The following is a 19,992-nucleotide window of genomic DNA, read 5'->3' on the forward strand; positions in this document are numbered from 1 at the left end:
GATGGCTATCTCCACCTCCACAACTCCTTCCAGCTCACCTGGGCCAGGTTTGGATCCCCCTTCCAACAGGTCCTCATTCTGGCTCACACCTCGGCGAACCTTGAGCCGGGCCAACTCGGCCTTCAGCCTTGCCTGGTGCCGGTCCAGCAGAGGCTTCCATCGGCCCCCGCGCCCTTTAATGCCTCTTCCCATCAATAACTCATATACTAGCACCTGGGGATGGGGAGAGGAAGACAGAAAACCTTGAGCATGAATATCTTGGAACGCCACAGTGTTGGAACTGGAAGAGCTAAACAGACCACCTGTCAAGACGGTAACAGGTAAAAGTGAGATATCTTATTCAAGGTCACACAAGAAATTAATGGCAGATACATGATTTGAACCTGGTGCTTTGCTTCCCAGTCCTGAACCCTTTCCCCATGGCTTCTCACCAGGAAAGCTCTGGATCCCAACCCTCCTCCCTGGTCAACATCACCGTTTTGTTTTACCTAGAGAGTCCCTACCGCCGCTACTTTGCACTTCCGTTCTTCATCTTTCACACAAGGCTCGAAAGCAAAGCATGTTCATCTCACCTGAATTCATGACCCAGCGAGCGGCTGCGCCTCCTCATTTCAGAGGAGCGACTTGACAGAGTCACACCGCGCACGGTGGCGGAGCTGGGACCGGGTTAGGAGGGGCTCACCCCGCCTGCCCCGCCCCACCCCACCCCACCCCACCCGTCACCTTGGCCAGGTGCGGCCGCAGCTTCTTCTCGGCGCGGAGGAGGCCGGCGCTGGCGATCACGGCGTCCAGCACGGCGGAGTAGCGCTGCGTCTCGCACACCAGCGCGTACAGCTGTTTCACGTTCTGCGCGCGGCCGAGAGAACCCAGATGAGGCGGGGGCCGGGCCGGGGGAGGCCCCCGCCAGGCTCCCCTCCCGGGTCCGAACTCCGAACCCCGTACCCCGCTACCTGGAAGCTGCTGCCGTACACCAGCCCCTTGAGGGAGCCCTGGCGACTCTCCACGCCGGCCAGTACGGCCGCCGCCGCCGCGTACAGCGCCATACTCCGCACCCACGCGTGCCCCTTTACGGCTCTGTCGCAAAGCGCGCCCGTCTCCGCGCCGCCCATCCCGCCCGGACTTCCGGGGTCAAAGGGCACGAAGGTTCCGGATCCGGGAGCCACAGTGCCCATCCAGGTATCCCCAGGGCGTGTGCCAGGTGCCTGGCAGGGAGTGGAGGCCGACGCTGGGAGCCCGGTTCACCACTTCTCAGTAGCTCTTCTCTTTTTTCTTTCAATCTTTGCCGATTTCACAGGCAAACAATGAGATTTTATTGATGTTTTAATTTCTGGGATTGAGGTTGAATATTTTCAAATATTATTGGTCATTTGTATTTCTGTTGTGACATGTCGATGTTTTTTGTTCATTCTTCTTCCATCTTTCCCTTGGTGCTCTTTATGTATTAACAATATATACCTCTTATCTTAGGTTTTGCCATTTTGTCCAATTTATTGTTGCTTTTTTTTGTTTTCTGGCCATGCCGCACAGCCTGCGGGATCCTAGTTCCCCAACCAGGGATGGAACCCGTGCACTCTGCAGTGGAAGCACAGAGTCTAACCAGTGGACCGCCAGGGAAGTCCCTATTGTTGCTTTTTAATGTGGTTTATAGTTGTTTTGGGCAACATAGAGTTCTCATTTTTAAGATACTTACCTTTATGGTTTCTGCCTTTGGTGTCATGCTTGAAAACTGCTTCACACTGCTACAATATAGAAATCATTGGCTTCATCATTTCCCACTTAAATCCATTTAGAATTAGGTTTGGCACGTGATGTGAGAAATGGCTCCTTATTTCCCAATGGCTAGCCTTTTATGCAATCCTTGTGAGGATTCATCTATAGGAACGTTTCCCCAGCCTCACCCCTGGGAGGACAGGGGTTGTGTGGTATTTGGGTCTACAGCACCCATGTGGTTACTAGTTACATAATGGGTTGATTGAGAAGAAAAAAACCCAAAAAACAAAAAAACAGTACACTTGTATCTCAAGCATTCAAGTAGACAGGACTCCATGAACTAGAATATTCCAGCCTGTATATTCTCTGTATTACTAATAGCACATAAGCAAGCGTTTTGCAAGAAGGTTGACTCTAGTCTACAATAAAATCATTGAGTCACTTAAAGGTTTAACGCACTCCTGTAACTCTAGGTTGGTTCATAAGTGATCTTTTAGTGGAACTCTCCTCCTCCCCCATCAAATTACATCATCTGTTTTCTTCATAGCACCTATTCCATATGTGGTTATGATTTATTCTCTATCTCTCCATCTGGCTCCATGAGGGCAAATCCTTGTCTGTCTTGACACTCATCTAACTTTAGCTCCAAGACCAGTGTCTTTCTCACAGTATGGACTTAATAAATATCTGTTGAATGAATGAAGGAGTGAATGGATGAACAGAGCACAAATGATGTGGTTCTGGACAACCAGCTGTACTAGAGTTGACCCATCCTAAAACAATCCCCCCTGCTTCAGGTGAGTGGGTAACAGGTACATCAATATTGATACAAGTCCACAGTTTATTGAGATTTCCTTAGTTTTTACCTGATGTCCTTTCTGTCCCTGAATCTCATCCAGGACACCACTTTACATTTAGTCATGTCTCTCAAGGCTCCTTCTGTCTGTGACAGTTTCTCAGACTTTCCTTGTTTGTGGTTACCTTGATTACCTTAAGGAGTCCTGGTCAGTATTTTGTAGAACGTTCCTCACTTGGAACTTGTCTGATGTTTTTCTCATGATGAGACTAGGGTTATGAGTTTTGGGGAGAAAGACCACAGGTAAAGGGACATTTTCATTACATCAGAGCAAGGGCACATAGTACCAAAGTGACATCACTGTTGATGTTAACCTTGATCACCTGGCCGAGGGAGTGTTTGTCCAGTTTCTCCACTGTAAAGCTACTCTGTAACCCTCTGTCCTCTCTGGGAAGAAGTCACTATATGTAGCCCACATCTAAGGAGCAGGGGGATTATGCTCCCCCTCCTTGAGGGTGGAGTCGCTATGTAAATTCCTGGGAATTCTTCTGCACAGATTTATCTCTTCTCCCCCATTTAATTAAACAATCATTTATTTATATCAGTATGGATTCAGGGATATTTATTTTATACTGTGGACTGTAATCCAAAATATTTTGTTCCTCAAATTATTCTTGTTTTGGCCACTGGAAGTGCTTTCAGTTGGCTCCTATATCCTTTTCACAGGGCTCTACTACTGTACTTTTTTTTTTTTTCATGTTTGTCTGGTTTTGAGCATTTCCTTGCCTTCTGGCACTACAAGATACTAAAGGCTCATTTGGTGTATTTCCTGTTCTAGTCCCAGAATCAGCCAGTTCTCCAAGGAGCTCTCATTCCTTTTATTGTAGAATGGTATTAAGAAATCAAGATCTGAGTGCTAGCTGACCTGGGTCTTTTAATTTTTTTTTTTAATGTTTTACTTATTTTATTTGTTTATTTTTGCCTGCGTTGGGTCTTCATCGCTGTGTGCGGGCTTTCTTCTAGTTGTGGCGAGCAGGGGCTGCTCTTTGTTGCAGTGCATGGGCTTCTCATTGCAGTGGCTTCTCTTGTTGTACAGCATGGGCTCTAGGTGCACAGGCTTCAGTAGTTGTGGCACATGGGCTCAGTAGTTATGGCTCACAGGCTCTAGAGCACAGGCAGGCTCAGTAGTTGTGGTACACGGGCTTAGTTGCTCCGCAACATGTGGAATCTTCCTGGACCAGGGCTCAAACCCACGTCCCCTGCACTGGCAGGCGGATTCTTAACCACTACGCCACCAGGGAAGCCCTGAGTCTTTTAATTTTTAAAATGTGACCATTAGAAAACATAAACCTACATATGTGGCTCATATACTTCTGCTGGACGGCACTGACTCTGTCCTAAAAATGCCTTCTCTTAATCCCACCTTCTCCCAAACTCTTGACCCAGTTTACTTTTTCCCTTCACTATCAAACTTTTTTTTTTAATTTATTTTTGGCTGTGTTGGGTCTTCATTGCTGCGTGTGGGCTTTCTCTAGTTGTGGCGAGCGGGGACTACTCTTTGTTGTGATGCATGTTCTTCTCATTATGGTGGCTTCTCTTGTTGCGGAGCACAGGCTCTAGGTGCGTGGGCTTCTGCAGTTGTGGCACGTGGGCTCAGCAGTTGTGGCTCGCGGGCTCTAGAGCATAGGCTCAGTAGTTGTGGTGCACGGGCTTAGTTGTTCCACAGCATGTGGGATCTTCCTGGACGAGGGATCAAACCCGTGTCCCCTGCAATGGCAGGTGGATTCTTAACCACTGTGCCACCAGGGAAGTACCACTATCAAACTTTTTAAATGGAGAATCAGCAATCCTTGCCTTTACATCTTCATCACATGCTATTATCTAACTGCCTGCAGTCTGTTTTCCACCAGCTGCACTGAGATGGGTCCCTCCCAAACTACCAAGAATCTCCAAATATTCCTTAGGCCTTTCCTGCTGAATCTGGGGTTTCATGGCACTGTTGAACACACCTTCTTTGTTGGAAAGCTTTGGCTTCTATGACCTCTCCTGCTAGCATACCCTCCCATCTCTCTGCCCATTTCTAAGGTTCCTTGGCAACCCCGTCTAAGCTGCTCCCCTAGGTTCTGGTGTTCCATTCACTGACCTCCTTTCTGTCAGTCTGATATTTTCTCTCCCTGGGCAGACTCGCCCACTCCCACACTGTCGTTAATCACAGGACAAAGTTAACATACACTAAAGTAGCATAGATGCCCCCCCACCCCGGATCAGCCCCCACCATCATCTCCAGGCCCAGCTCCAGCTGCAGCATCCCTTTTGGACCTAGATCCCTGAAGGCTCTTCTCCTCTGCCTGTCTTCCACTTCTTTCAGCTTAAGTGCCAACTCCACATGAAGAATTAACTGCTCTTTCCTCTGCCTTCTGCATATTGGATGTGTATCAGTTAAGATCTTTCGGGTGCAAGCACAAACACTAACTCTGGTTAGCCAAACAAAAGAGGGGATTTATTAAATGGGTGCAGAAGTATGCCATTGTGTCTGTCAGGGTCTGGCTGGAGGCAGAAAGGTGCACATAAGGGAGTAGTGGAGGGGAGTTTAAAGAAGGGACTATTTCTAAAAGAACAGTCAGAGTTCAGGGGACCTACGGAAGATGCTGCGGTGCTCACTGTTCACCGACAGGAGCCAGGGAAGAGTAGCAGAGGGAGAGGGCTGCCTGCCAGGAGTCTTTAGTAGAGGGAAGCTGCCCACGCATAGCCCAGCAGGCAGAAAACCAGCAAAATCAATACCTCCAACTCCCTCTCCTGCCCTGGGATCTCCTGCCAGTCTCTCCCCTCAGCTGAACCCAACAGGAAGCCAGAGGGGTTTGCATTCCAGCGGGGCCAGCCTCCCAGGACACAGCATGGTGGAGAAGGGTGGAGAGTGGAGGTAGATTCATGGAATTGAAGGAAGAGCTGCAAAACCAAAAACCAAGTCTGGAAGGTGTCAAGCATGCAGCAACCAAGGCCAAGGCCCGACAGATTCAGCTGATCAAGAGACAACAACCAGCTTTTGATTCAGTTTATTACTTACATAGACAGCAGGAGGAAGATTAGCCAAAGGTGGAAGCTGCCAGTGGGCCTTGTTGCCCACGCCAAAAAGGATGGTGTGGAAATCAAAGGGCTCATGGCTGCAACTTGACTTGTGGGATATTCCGTTGCCGAGGAGCCAGTTCTAGACGCAGCTAAGCTCTTTTATAGACTGCAGCCCTACTGGGAGGGAAGTGGGGCAGAGAGCTTCAGAGCTCCTCACAGCCAGGGAGGTGATGTCCTGAGTCTCCCGTGAGGATAAGGCGGTCGGTAAAGATGGCCTTGAGGTAGCGCCTCACAGTCTTCCTTCCTCTCCTGTTCCTGGAGGATCATTCAGATAGGCTGTGGGTTGAGACTTTGTCTGTGTGGCCGATGTGGATTCATGCCAGGGTGACAGGGCAGGGCTGTGCCCCAAGGAAGGCTCTTGGGCGGGTCCACAGACCTCAGGGCGCAAGGCTGGGGCGCTTCTCTCTAAAGCACCAGACCTCAGATGACTCAGCCCCAGCCACTCTCTCTCTCTCTTCCAATTTTCACGTTCTTGGGAAGGAATTCAGCTGTCCCAGCCTCGGTCTGGGGTGACCACAGGGCAGGCTCAGCATGCACAGACCTGGGCTCCGGACCCACTCGCATGTGCCCGGCAGCTTTCAGGGATGGGCCAAACACCCATCTGGCCCCTACTTGCTTCTGCTCTGCAGGAGTGTCATTTCCATCTTCTCTAGCAGAGAGGGAAGTTGAGAGAAGTCTCTGGGGACAGAGCAATGACGGAGTGTTTGCTGTGACTAACCAGAGACCGATGGGCAGGGGGTGGAAGCAAGATGCGGCCCCACCAGAGGCTGGAGCTGCTTTTAAAGGCCTGAGCATAAAGCAGTGGGTAGGTACAGCGGTTGATAATTGCAAATCATTTGAAAAGGAAGAAATAACGTCAATTTTGTTATCCTTAAAGTTATTTAAAGTTCACAATGATGGGGGGAAGTCACATGTGGGAGCGTTTCCACCCTCAGGGAGAAGAGTAAGCAGAGATCGCAGTTAGAAGGGACCAAGGGAAGCCCAGCTTGACCCGCGGGCCCCAAGGCCCGGCTCCGCTGGTTAATAAGCAGGTTAATAGCCTGGAAAGAGGGTAATAAACACACCCCTGACTGTTGGGGATGGGACTGTGGTCCTTCTCTCCCTATCGTTAAACGTTTCTAGGGACACCCAGGCAGGAAGGCCTCCCCGAACGACTACATAACCTCTGCTCACCAGGGCCGGTGGGACCCCTCGAGCCCCCGTGCCCAGCTGGGAAGGCAGCCCCACGAGCAGCGCTACAGCTTGGTGGGCTGCGGGGGGGTGAGGTGGCTGGGCCCGCTGGGCGGGGGCAGCACCAGGGGCAGGGAGTTGCTGCCCCTTTCGTGCCAGCACGTGTCCAGGATGGGGTAGAGCTTGCCCTGGAAGTCGGCCTGGAACGTGTAGAGCGGCCGCAGGTCGTCGGGGCGGTCGGCATCGAAGAAGGTGAGCTCCCCCTGCTCGTAGTGCAGGTAGACACCGATGCGGTGAGGGTGGCCGGCCACGGGCAGGGGCGCCCGCGGGCAGCCGAAGGCCTCGTACACCCGGCCCTCCTTCAGGCCGATGAGCCACACGCCATGCCCTGGGGACTTGCTCAGCTTGCCCTTGCGACTGGCTGTGCCCTTGATGACCCCCAGGCGCCAGTCGCTCTTGCTGCCCACCACCACCTCCCAGTAGTGGCGGCCGCAGGAGAAGCCCCTGCTGGCCAGGACGCAAGTGCTGTAGTCAAAGCGCTCGGGCTGGCTGGCGCGCCGCTGGGCCAGGAGCCCACACTGCACCACCGTGTTGCCCTTGGAGAGCTCCAGGAGGGGGTGGGCCGTGGCAGGATCCAGCTTGAGGGACTCGGGGGCTGGGAGAGATCAGAGGAGATGTGTATTCAAGCCTCGCTGAAGGCAGCAGCAGGCCCTGCCCCGAGGGAGGCCGATGGCAGGCCCTGAGCTCCTCGGGAGAAGAACTGAGTCGGCCTCTTCCCTGTATCCGCAGGGCCTAGAAGGGGCTGGGGGCCTGGAGCAGGCAACCCTGAGGACATTTGCCGAATGAGTGAATGATGTCTGAAGGGTGGAGAATGGGCTGCTGCAAGCCCAGGCATTCTGGCAAGGGAAACGGTGCAGGCGGCCTGCCTAAGGCGGAGGTGCCGATGGAAGGATCTGGGAGACGGCCTGTCACGTGGGCGCCTCAGCTTCACTCCCCAGGTTTTCTGGAGACTCTAACAACGGCAGTGGCTTTCTTGGATACCCTAGCAGCCCAGTCAAGGACAAACTATCCCAACTGACCTCTTTGCTCGCTGCCAACTAATCAGTTTACACCTAAAACGTGCAAACAACATTCATGGTTCAGAGATTATCTGCAGTTTTTGTCCTCCCTTTTCCCCCTTTTGTTCTTATATCAACCCTGTTTGTGCCTTTGTTGGATGAAATCAGTCTATTGATTGATCTTCCTTATGTGCTAGTAATGAAGGAGTTAATTAAAGGTCCGAGTTATTTTTTGGCAGAGCAGCCGCTGCCATTTATTAAGAACTAAACTACACACACACAGACACAGACACACACACACACACACACACACACACACACACACACGTCTACTTAGAAACTACGCAGCCCAGCAAGGTGGGCTCTTTACAGATGAGGAAACTGAGGCACAAAAATTACACCACTGGGCTTCCCTGGTGGCGCAGTGGTTGAGAATCTGCCTGCTAATGCAGGGGACACGGGTTCGAGCCCTGGTCTGGGAAGATCCCACATGCCGCGGAGCAACTAGGCCCATGAGCCACAACTACTGAGCCTGCGTGTCTGGAGCCTGTGCTCCGCAACAAGAGAGGCCGTGACAGTGAGAGGCCTGTGCACCGCGATGAAGAGTGGCCCCCGCTCGCTGCAACTAGAGAAAGCCCTCGCACAGAAACGAAGACCCAACACAGCCAAAAATAAATAAATAAATAGATAGATAGATAATATCCTTAAAAAAAAAAAAAATTACACCACTCTCCCAGTCACTAGTAAGAGATGGAACTGGGCTTGAGCTCCCCCTGCTGGCGGAAGCCCACCACCGTTAGCTGTGCCAGCACCCCCTCCAGTTCTCTGCACCCCGTACACTGGAAGGAGGATGGGTGGGTGGGGTCTCACCTGGCAGAACCTTTCGGAAGAGCCTTTTCCACGCAGTCAGCTTGATGTCAGCCTGGTGCAGGCCTGGCTTGAAGGAGATGGGGCTGAACGCGCCTTCCAGGGGCCGGGCCTGCTGGAGCTCTGCACTGGGGGCAAAGGTCCACAGTGATGGCGGAGCTGCTTACCGTGCACCCCAGCCCTTCACCCAAACGCAGGTCCAACCAGCCAAGCCACAGCTCAGAAGACCGTGCACTGAAGATGCCCACCATGTACCCGCCCCCCCCCCCACCAGGACCTGCCTCCTTCCTGGAAGGGGAAACACTCTACATCAGTAGCTCTCAAAGTGCAGGTCTGGGGGCAGCAGCAGGACCTGGGGGCTTGTTAGAAATGCAAATTTTCTTGGGTCCCACCCCAGGCCTGCTGAATCAGAACTCATTACTGGGGCCCAGTGACCTCTGTTTTAATTGAGCCCTCCAGGTGGTTCTGGTGCACTGTTTGAGGACCACTTCTCTGTATCGGGTGACCCTGGCCCCCAGCTCCAGCTGGAGTGGAAACCAAACACAGCCAATCAGATCCTCTGTCCATTCATTTAAGCCAATGCTCCTAACCAAATTGTCCTTAAGACTAAGGGAAATTGGAGAAAACAAGGAGACCCTCATAAACGTGGCTGAGGAAGGCTCAGGAACTGCACAGGTGATTCGTTTGTTGGGTTTGGAACATGGATCCAACCCCTTCCTACAAGCCATGGTGCATGTTTCCTTACCCACCATCACCCACCTCATCTCCTGTTCTGCTCTGCGTTGTCCTTTACACCCAGGATATTGAAATTCTCACAATACTCCAAACCTGCACACACTTTACCCTTTCAAGTGAGTCAGCGTGCCTGGCAAACGCCTGCCCTCTGCCCTTCTCAGCCATCCCACCTGTGCGCTGTCTTTGCCGATCTCCCTCCAGTCACCTCCTCCTCTGCATTAATTCTTTAGCTTGTGTGAACTTCTACTGTTCTAGGTGCCCACAGTGATGTAACCATACTTCACCGCCGCCTCCCACAAGGCTTGGAGACCCCTAAAGGCAAGGCTGTCACTTTCCCTGGGCTCAGTACAGAGCCAGATGTGGGCAGCTGCTCCTAGCACCAGTAAAACTGAAGGGAGGATCTAGTGGAGATGAGACGCCCGAGCCCACAGCCACCAGGCCCTCGCTGAGAGTGCCCTCTGAGGTTATTACCTGGAGGCCATGGCATGGTACTTCTGGAAGACAAGAGGGAGGAGGGTTAGAGCATGGACGAGGCTAGGCGGAAGCCGACAGGAAGGGGGAGGCTCTTGGAGCCCCGGTGGCCTTGGCACAGGGGACACTCCCTTGTCCACTCACCCGGATGAACTCATGGTGACCCTCGTTGCCAAACTGCTCCAACACACCCACGGCCTGCACTAGCCGCTCCCGAGCGCCCCGGGCCTGCTCCAGCTGCATGTCCAGGGAGGCCACGAGGCCACGGGTGTGACCCTCCACCCCCTCCAGGCAGCGGGCCTTCTCCTCATCCACCAGATGGTGCAGCTCCTGGAACTCACTGCGGATCACCCAGCTGAAGACATCAGACTCATTCTGGGACAGGGAGGGGCCGGTCAAGGCAGGAGCCATGGCTGACCTCGGCGTCCCCAGAGCCTGGCAGCTCAGGCCTTCCTGGGCCTTCTGACCGGGCTGGTCCTGGTACCCAAGTCCCAGGGCTGACTCCTGCCAGGTGTTCACACTGTGCCTGGGGATCCCGGAGGTGGCCCCAGGGGGAGGACGACAGTGGCAGGGCAGAGGCTGGGCCCCCAGCTCCCAGTTCCAACACAGTGGCTCTGCTTTTGCCCATCTTTGCTAACAAGTGTGAACATAAGATTTTGCTTCATCACGGGGTTCCACAACTGAAAAAAAGTCTGAAAGGCCCTGCAGAGCAGACTTTGGAGTGAGATAACAAGGGTTCCCCATGTGACCCTGAGTTCTGCCTCCATCAGACGGAGTAAAGCGGGCTCCCTCTCTAGGATGAGGAAGATTAATTGAGTTGACTTTCAACGGATGCTGCTCTCCTGCTCGTTTCATGACTGCCTGCAGGGCCCAGGCTCCCCAGACTCCCAGACCCAAGTGCCCCTCGTTTAGGAAAAGCAGACCGCCACCAAGGGCTTCAAGCCTTCCCGTGCCTGCGCTCTAAGGTACTAGCAGGGCATTGCCCAGGCTGTCAATGTCAAGCAGACACAGGTGGCAGAGGGCGGGCGGTCATGCCCACGTGTTAAGCTGTTTACCTCCGGGACTTGGGTTCTAGGTTATCTCAGCCTCAAGGACGTGGAGGACACCAGCCAACTTGGCGACAGTCCTGACAGCTGTGTGAATTCCTCTGAGAGCCTTTGCGCTTCCCCCACCCCACCCTGGAATGCTTTGAATTCTGGCTGTATATGGAAGGCATGGATTCCTGTAAAGGACAGATTAGAGCTGGGCTCTGCAGGAAAGGGGAGGTGGGCGGCTGGTCCCAGGGGAGGGCACAGAGGGGCGGGGCGCTCACGACAATCCGGGTCCTGTTGTTCACCAGTCTGGCAATTTGCTCCTCCACCGTCCTCTGCTCCTGCTTCAGGTCGGAGATGAGGGCTGCTAGCTCCTCCTGGAGGCAACAGGCCCCGTAAGCCGCCGACCCCTTCACCCGCCCCAGCTCCCGGGGGCAGCCCGACGGCCACAAGCACAAAATAGGAAAGGCTATTCAAGAATGTTCCACACTGACAGCACGGACTGCCTGGACAGAAGAGATCTCCACGTCATCACTCTCTATGCCGTGGACAGAGAGGCTACACGTTGTTACAGCCACCAGAAGTCACCACACAACATCCAAGTGGGGCAACTGCCAATCTGAAGTCAACGCTCCCTGCATGGAATGCTGCCCGTAGGGAACCCACCTGGTAAACTTGCTGGTCACCAGCAGGTCCGGAATTAGTGGGCATTTCATCAAGAGTCATCACAAAAAGGCTGGCCCCAAGTGAAGCCAATGGTGCATGCAATGGCCCAGGGAGGGGTCACCTGGTGACCCCCCACTCCCTATAAAGACCTGAATCCATCGCCAGCAGGCTTGAGCCCAGCCTGGATTCAGGGCCTCCCAGGCTGAAGTAAACTTCTCCTAGGTTGCCCTGGCCCCATATCTGACTTAACCTTAGGGATCCAACCAGAACCACCTAGAGCACCATCTGGCTGCACAACCTAATGGGGCCCTGCTGGTTTGTGCCCATGGAGTGTGCAGAATCTTTGGCTTAGACAGTGCCCAAGCAGAAGTCAGCTGCAAGAGCCCTTCCGGAAGGGAGCTGAGAAAAAAACAGAGCCAGCGGGCTTCCCTGGTGGCGCAGTGGTTGAGAATCTGCCTGCCAATGCAGTGTATACGGGTTCGAGCCCTGGTCTGGGAAGATCCCACATGCCGCGGAGCAAGTAGGCCCGTGAGCCACAACTACTGAGCCTGCGCATCTGGAGCCTGTGCTCCGCAACAAGAGAGGCCGCGATAGTGAGAGGCCCACGCACCACGATGAAGAGTGGCCCCCCCGCTTGCCGCAGCTAGAGGAAGCCCTCGCACAGAAACGAAGACCCAACACAGCCAAAAATTAAATAAATAAATAATAAAAAAATTAAAAAAAAAAAAAAAACAGAGCCAGCATGGAGATAAATGAACACAGAGTCCTTGCTCTCCATAACAAGGCATCCAATCTCATAGGAGCCTGAGAAGGGCATCCCAGTGGTAACCCTCCCAAGGCAAAGAGAGATGGGATTAGTTCTTTCTCATCAACTGGGCCACAGTGAGTGGAAACAGAATTATGCAAATAAATAAAGTATCTTAAGATCCCAATCAACAGGAGAAAACAGGAATGCATGAAAGAGATCTGATAATGGAACGTAACTTAGTTGCAGCACACGGAGGAGTCTTGAGATCACAAAAACCCAATTCCAAAACCAGGACCCAAGCCCTCCCAGCTCCTAGCCAGAAATGACGAGCTCCCAAGAGTCTCCTCCTCCGCCAGGCAGCCCTCTGCTAATAAAACTCGACTCAATTTCACTGCACTGCAATTTGGCTTCCTCCTTTCACACTCCCCTAAAACTACTCTTGCCAAGATAACCAATTCTTACTGCTAAACCAGACAGGCTCTTTTCAATCCTCAGCAGACATTTCACACAAGTGATTTCCGTCTTGTCAAAATGCTCTGTTCCTCTGATTTTCTGGAGGCTACATTCAGCCAACGTTCCTGCTCCCTCAGTGAATTCCTTCTGGCCCCTTTTCAGAGTTCTCTCTCTACCCAAATCTTAAGTCCTGATGCTCCTGGGGGCATCATCTTCCCCATCACTCCTGCAGACTCTCCTGGTTGGTCTTCTCCACACCTGTGGCTTCAGTGACCACCTGTATGTAGATTACTCCCCAATCTCTTATTCCCAGCCTCACTCTCCAATCTATCCTCTGGCAGAGCGATCGAGCCACATCACGACTCTGCTTAAAACCTTCCCACCCCGGTTCTCTGAATAAACCCCTAATCCCGTCTCATGTCACACAGGCCTTTTCACGACCTGACCCATGCTTACCTCACCTCACTCCCACCTCACTCTCCCTCATGCTTATTGGAACAACGTATAATTCCTCAAATGTGCCGTGCTGTTTGCCTCCTGGTCTTTTGCACGTGCTCTTTTTATACTTAGGATGCTTTTCCTGCCTTTCTTTTCCTTTCAAGTCCTCCTTATGGTTCAGGTCTCGGCTTACCAGTCCACTTCCTCCAAGAAGTCTTCCCTGATCACCTGAGACCACGCAGGAGCCATGTTCCAGATGGTCTCACCATTGCCTGTACTTAACCTTGACAGCAGCACCTGACACACGGGACTCTGTCAGACCCCCAGACTGTGAGCTCTGGTGCAGGGTGAACTTCTCGCCCACTGCTGTACCATGGGCACCAGTGTAGCACCTAGCACATACTAGATGCCCAGGAAATGTCTGTGGGTAGGGGAAGCTGGTGGACAACCTGGCTGGCCCTGTGCACCTTTCCTACTTCTCTCCCAGGGTTGAAGGAGCAAAGAAATGCTGCCCAGAGCACTCAGCCAGGACAGCCCTGGAACAGCTTCCAGTGGCCCCTCTGTCTACGGATCTCGATGCTTCTCCCTCGTCCTGCCCCCTCCCCTGAATTTCCTCATTCCTCATCCTTACTGCCCCCATCCCCCCACCCACCCAAACACCGGGCCAGGTACCCTATTACAAGTTACTTCCAAAAGCCCTTCCTGTCCTTCCTTGATCTGGTGCCAGGGGAATGAGAACTGGCCTTGGTGTGAGTCCTAGCTCTACCACTGACAAACTGTATGACCTTGACTAAGACCCTTACCTTCTCGGAGCCTGTTTCCTCATTTGCAAGTATGACAATAACCCCACTCTTCATAAACCTTAGATCAACAGACTAACCTAAGATGGTATCATTATTATTATTATTCATCGTAAATAATGATCTGCTAGTTCTGAGGCAACAGTCCATCAGGGCAGGAATCCATTGATTCCACAAATACATTTTGGGCATTTACTACCTGGCTGGCACAGTCCTAGGCAAAGAAATATCCCAGGGAATGAAACAAAGTCCCTGTCTTCACCTGCCTGAGAGTGCAGTCCCCTGAGCGCTCAAGAATCTAATGAGGGCTACAGACAAGACTAAAGCAGGGGAGGGGGCTAGCACGTGACGCAGGGGGCTCTCCATCCCATGGATCACCTAGTCCCCAGCACCTGGAGACTGGAGCCGCTGCTCAAAAGGTGATCGGTGGATGAGCAAACGCTCCGCAAGTTCTGCTCCAGAACAAGGCTGGCCCTGGACCCCTCTGTGCCGGGCGAGGGCCCCAAGGGCTCAGGACCCGGCTCTGTGTCCCCAGGGGCGGCCCGGCTCCCCACCCCCCAGCAGCCTCCCTGCCCACCTTCATGCGGCTGTAGACGGTAGAGACAGGCGTGACCCGGTGGTGCTGGTGGGAACCCAGCAGGCCGCAGAGGCCGCAGATGAGCTCCTGGTCCTTCTCACAGAAGAGGCTGAGAGGGTTCCGGTGGTGCGCACAGACCTGGGGCTCAGGGTCCCCGGGGAGCTGCAGGGCTTCGATCACCTTCGCCAGGGAGACGTTAGGCGGGGAGCTGCTGCAGTCCACCTCCTGCCGGCACACGGGGCAGCGCAGCTCCGAGTCCGGGTGACGGGACAGGGACAGCAGGCAGCCCTTGCAGTAGGAGTGGCCGCACTGCAGCATCAGGGGCTCCTTGAAGACCTCCAGACAGATGGGGCACTGCAGGCGGTCCTCCAGCTCGGGCACGCTTACTTGCCACGCCATCCACGGAGCCTGCTGGAGCCCAGGGCGGCCTCCCTGGAGCTTGCTCCCTCCACTCCTTTGGCCCCCAGCCCTCAAGGGCCCTGAAAGGAGAGGCTCTTAAGGACGCCGGTCTTCGATTCCAGTCCTGACCCGCTATGACTTTGGGTCTGTTTTCCCATCTTTAAAACAAAGGGCTTAAATGAAAAGTGTGGTCACTTGGAGGTCCAGGATTCTACATTTTTAACTCGGATTTGGAGGTAAACATGAAAGAGGCCATCTGCAGGGTCATTTGGAGTGACACTAATAATGCAAGCTCCAGCCCAGCAGGTGTCCTGACCTACAACTGGAGAGCAAAAACAAGCCAAGGTCTTTCCCACCTTCTAGATCAGTTCTCAAACTGGCGAGCAGCTGTTGGAAGCAGAGTTACAATAGAATTCCTGAGTCACCCCTTCACACATCTCAAATGAACCCCAGAAATCTGCACTTACAATTGACACCCCCAGGCCTTTCTAAAGCAGAGTTCTGTCTTAGGACAACACTGTTCCAGAGAGTCTGGGACACTGGAGAGTGGTCTCCTGAGCTCCCACCCTGCTCCTCTGTAAAAACTGATTGGCGTCTCACCAGAAGTCGGCAGTGGGCCAGGGGAACCCCACACTGGCCTACCTGGCTTCTCGGGATCCACCGAGCCCCCCACCGGGGCCTCACACCAGCATCATCGACTTGATCTGCTCTGCCTTCTCTTCTCCCCAGGATGGGACAGCAGGTGCAGAGACGTGGGGATTGTAGCTGGACACCAGTTCTACCTAGTCTCTGCTCCTTTCCTCCTCCCCTTTCCCAGAAACACCCCGGTGTCCTCAAGGTCACTCAGAATCAGGTGGGACTAGGCCGTATCAGGGGACCGGGGAGGCAGCCTCTGCTCGGCCGGCTCTGAAAACGGCAATACTCAGGTGCTCGCCTTGGCCAGGCATGGGGGAGGGGCAGAGACAGAGCGACTGGGTACCTATTCATACCTCACAGACCCCAAACGGGAGTGGACTCGTGCTTTGACACAATTCTTTCTGAATCTCAGTCTCTCCCTCTCTCTCCCTCTAGAATAATGAGGGTATTTTTAGTTACCTAGATTTTTAAACTGATGTATAACTTCTATAAAGTGCACAAATCTTAACTACACAGTTGTGGTACAACTTATATGTGTATACTCACTCACAAGGTCAAGATACAGAGGAGCTTCTGGGTTGGTGAACACATCCATGTGCTGGGAGGGTGGTGCACCCCAGTTCCACAGGGACAGAAGTCCCTGCACTCTGGACCCTTCCAGACTTCACCCTATATACCTGTACATATGGCCGTTCATCTGTATCCTTTACTATAAACTAATAAACATTTTTTAAAAAGATCAAGATACAGAACATTTTCAGCACCCAGAGGCTTCCTCATGCATCCCCCATTCAGAACTCCTAACACTATCCTGACTTACATCATCATAGATTAATGTGGCCTGGCTTTGAATTTCAAATAAACAGAATTACATAGCATGTATTCTTTTGTGTCCAACTTCTCTTACTCAATATTGTTGAATTACAAACATTTTTATCAAGGTTATTTCCAAGGTTTAGAAGTTCAATGTCCTTTTGTTATATAGTTAATAAATATTACGGTCGTACTCTACTATTTGTATCATGGCTGTGTGGTGGGAACTCACTGAATGGAAAAGACAGGGGTGGGTGAGGGTCTCCAGAAGTGTTAAGAAACAAGGAGCTTTGGATCAACAGGCCACGACCCCTGCAGGCCTAAGCACCCATGTCTCAGCGGGGTGAGGTCTCTACCCCAGTGACAAGCTAGACCAAGGTCTGGTATAGGCAGGTAGGAAGCCAATTTTATTGAATTGGACAAGTATTTATTGAGAACCTGCTATGAGTCAAGCACTAGGCTGGGTATTAGGGATCCATTAGAGAACAAGACAGACAAGGCTTCTGTCCTTTTGGATTTTATAATATATGGGGGTAGGAGTAGGGTGAGGCCATAAATAAACTAGATAGTATAATAGCGTTAAATGCTATGCAGGAAGTAAACGGTGTGGTAAGAAAGAGGGAGATGGAGTGGCAGGATTGTGAGGTGCATTCTAGAAGGGGGCAGGACAATCTTTCAGGAGGGATGGTTGAGCTGAGAACTGAAGGATACCAAGAGGCCAGCCACCTGAAAAGAGGGCAGTCCAGGCAATGGGTAAGCAAGTGCACAGGCCTGAGGCTGGAAAGAGTTCAGTACAATTGACCCTTGAGCAGTGTGGGGTTAATGCTCATATACCTTAGAGTCGGCCCTCTCCACCCATGGATTCCACCAACCACGGACGGTGTAGTACTGTAATATGTACTATTGAAAAATGTCTGCGTATAAGTGGACCCTCGCAATTCAAACCCCTGTTGTTCAAGGGTCAACCGTATTTGTGAGATCCACCAGAGAGGGGGCCTGGGTGGCTGGATCACAGTTAAGCCAGAGGGAACATCAGAAGATGAGGTCAGAGGGGTCGGCAGGGAGGGCCCTGTAGACCAGGGCAAAGGTTTGGATTTAATTTCAAGGGCAGTGGGAGCTATTGGTGGGTTTTAAAGCAAGGGAATATGATCTGATTTATATGTTTAAAAGATCCCTCCAGCCGCTGTGTAGATAATAGATCGTAGTGGCTAGAGCACCTGGGTGGGTGGATAGTGATGCCAAGAAAATCAAGGTGAAAAACGCAGACGGGAGAATCCAGAGTCAGATGCCTGACTGAGGACAACCAGGTGGAGCAACTGAGTAGCCCAGGGGTCTGCAGACTTCAGCAGACACAAGAATCACATGGGGGCTTGTTAAAAGAGAAACTTCTGGGCTTCCCTGGTGGTGCAGTGGTTAAGAATCCGCCTACCAATGCAGGGGACACGGGTTCGAGCCCTGGTCCGGGAAGATCCCACATGCTGCGGAGCAACTAAGCCCGTGTGCCACAACTACTGAGCCTGCGCTCTAGAGCCCGTGTGCCACAACTACTGAAGCCCGCGCGCCTAGAGCGTGTGCTCCGCAACAACAGAAGTCACTGCAATGAGAAGCCTGTGCACCGCAACGAAGAGTAGCCCCCGCTCAATGCGACTAGAGAAAGCCCGCGCACAGCAACAAAGACCCAACACAGCCAATAAGTAAATAAATAAATAAATAAATTCTTAAAAAAAAAAAAAAAAAAAGAGAAACTTCTGGGCCCAGGCCCCAGACTTTCTGATTCAGGAGTACAGGGATGGGTCCAACAATTTTCTCCCAATTTTTATAAGTTCCCAGGCAACACTGACGCTGCTAGTCTGGGGACTACCCTTTGAGAACCACTGAAAAAGTCAATTGGACACAGGCACCTAGAGCTCTGGTTCCCAGGGGAGGCTCTAGGCTGGCCTGGTATATCACATACTTAAACCTGGGAATGGTTGGGCTCTCTCAGGGATTGGGAATAGAGAAGGGGAGAGGTCCACAGACAGGGCCCTGAGGTTGCTAATGTTTAGAGGTCAGGAAGGGGAGGATGACTGAGAAGGGACAGCCAGACACGTAGGAGGAAAATCAGGAGGATGTGGTGACCAGGAAGGTGTGGCAGGCAGAATGGTTCCCCAAAGACACCCATGCCCTAATTCCTGGAATCTGTGAATACGCTACCTTACACAGCAAAAGGGACTTTGAAGATGTAATTACAGTCATGGAGCTGAATTATCTGGGTGGGTCCAATCTAATCACATGACCTTTTAACAGTAGAGGACTTTCCCTGTCTGGACTCAGAGAGAGATGCTGCAGAAGAGGAGGAAAGCCTATAAAAATGAGGAATGCCTATAAAAATATCAATCAGATAATATTCCCTCCAAGCCTGAGAAGGAATTGGCATGCTGTTGCTGACTCTGAGATGTAGGGGCCCACGTGCAAGGACCACAGAGTAGCCTCTAAGAGCTAAGGATCACTGTTGGTTGACAGCAAGGACGTGGGGACCTCAGGCCGAGAGCTGCATCTGCCGACAAACTGAATGGGCTTTGAAGTGGATTCTTCCACAGAGCCTCCAGTGAGGCTGATGCCTTGATCTTAGCCCAGTGAGACTGGTGTCAGACTTCTAATGCACAGAACCGTGAGATAATAAATAGGTGTTGCTTTAAACAGCTAGTTTTGTGGTCCTCTATTGCAAGAGGGAAAGAAAACTAAATACAGAAGCCAAGAGAAAAAAAGCATTTAAAGGTCAGTCAGGTCAGCTTCATCAAATGCTGACAAGAGTCCAGTAACCTGCGGACAAAGAGGCGTCTGATGGATTTGGCAAAAACAACAGAAGAATGGTGGCGTGGAACAGGGGAAAGTGGTATTGAAGTGAGTTGAAAAGAAAATGGAGGGTAAGGAGGTGGAGACAGAATAGCTGAGAAAGCCTTTGCAGCAACCCTTTTGAGAAGTTTTTCCCACGGAGAGTAGGAATGAGACCACCCGTAGCAGCGGGAACATTTGGGACAAAGGGAGGCGTGTTTGTTTTAAGGCGGGGTATCTGGGGACACATATAAGCGAAAGGAAATGATCCGTAGTCAAGGCAAGGCAGGTGCAGGAGAGAGAGGATACCCAAAGGCGTCCAGTCCTCCATTTGGCAAGAGTGGGAGGACACAGGGAACAGGCTGGAGGGGATGAAATCCAGGGCTATTCTTCCTTTGCGCCACAAGAGCGCAGGTGCAGCAGATTTTGCAGCTCCGGTGCTGGGAAGGTGAGGGCCATCACCTTGTTTTCTCAGGAACTGGGCAGTTTGACTTTAAAGTCCTGTCTGCGTCTACGTTTCCCCTGAACGGGATGGAGAAGGACGGAGGGTGGAAATAACCCACGGCTGTGAGGCCTGACCCTTCCAGCAGCCCGCCGTCTCTGGGGCCTTGTCCCCACCAGCGTGTTCTGCCGGCCACGTGCCCACAGCTTGGCCATCATGGGCCCCACTGCTGATCCTTACCA

The 19,992-nt window shown here is 52.3% G+C and overlaps 2 protein-coding genes across 3 annotated transcripts in view; both read right to left on the reverse strand.

The window, feature by feature from the left end:
* Positions 1–1,100, reverse strand: part of NSUN5 (NOP2/Sun RNA methyltransferase 5) — a 38,959-nt gene extending 37,859 nt beyond the window's left edge. The window contains exons 1-3 of the mRNA XM_007186556.3: positions 951–1,100; positions 724–846; positions 39–213 (exon numbers count right to left, since the gene is read on the reverse strand). Of these exons, the coding sequence (XP_007186618.2) occupies positions 39–213; positions 724–846; positions 951–1,043 (391 nt within the window). The 5' untranslated portion in view covers positions 1,044–1,100. The remainder of the gene's footprint in view (positions 1–38; positions 214–723; positions 847–950) is intronic.
* A 5,767-nt stretch (positions 1,101–6,867) lies between these two features.
* On the reverse strand, positions 6,868–15,045 carry TRIM50 (tripartite motif containing 50). 2 transcript variants are annotated; one of them, XM_057529812.1, is made up of 6 exons: positions 14,647–15,045; positions 11,246–11,341; positions 10,078–10,308; positions 9,934–9,953; positions 8,731–8,855; positions 6,868–7,457 (listed from the first exon to the last, which is right to left on the reverse strand). In XM_057529812.1, the coding sequence occupies exons 1-6, from the start codon at positions 15,043–15,045 to the stop codon at positions 6,868–6,870; spliced, it is 1,461 nt and encodes a 486-aa protein (XP_057385795.1). The 2 variants fall into 2 exon arrangements, with proteins under 2 accessions (XP_057385795.1, XP_057385794.1); XM_057529811.1 differs by having other exon boundaries at positions 9,934–9,956.
* Positions 15,046–19,992: the final 4,947 nt, after the last annotated feature.

Source organism: Balaenoptera acutorostrata, chromosome 15 (assembly GCF_949987535.1).
Source record: "Balaenoptera acutorostrata chromosome 15, mBalAcu1.1, whole genome shotgun sequence".
In the NCBI taxonomy this organism is placed as follows: Eukaryota; Metazoa; Chordata; class Mammalia; order Artiodactyla; family Balaenopteridae; genus Balaenoptera; species Balaenoptera acutorostrata.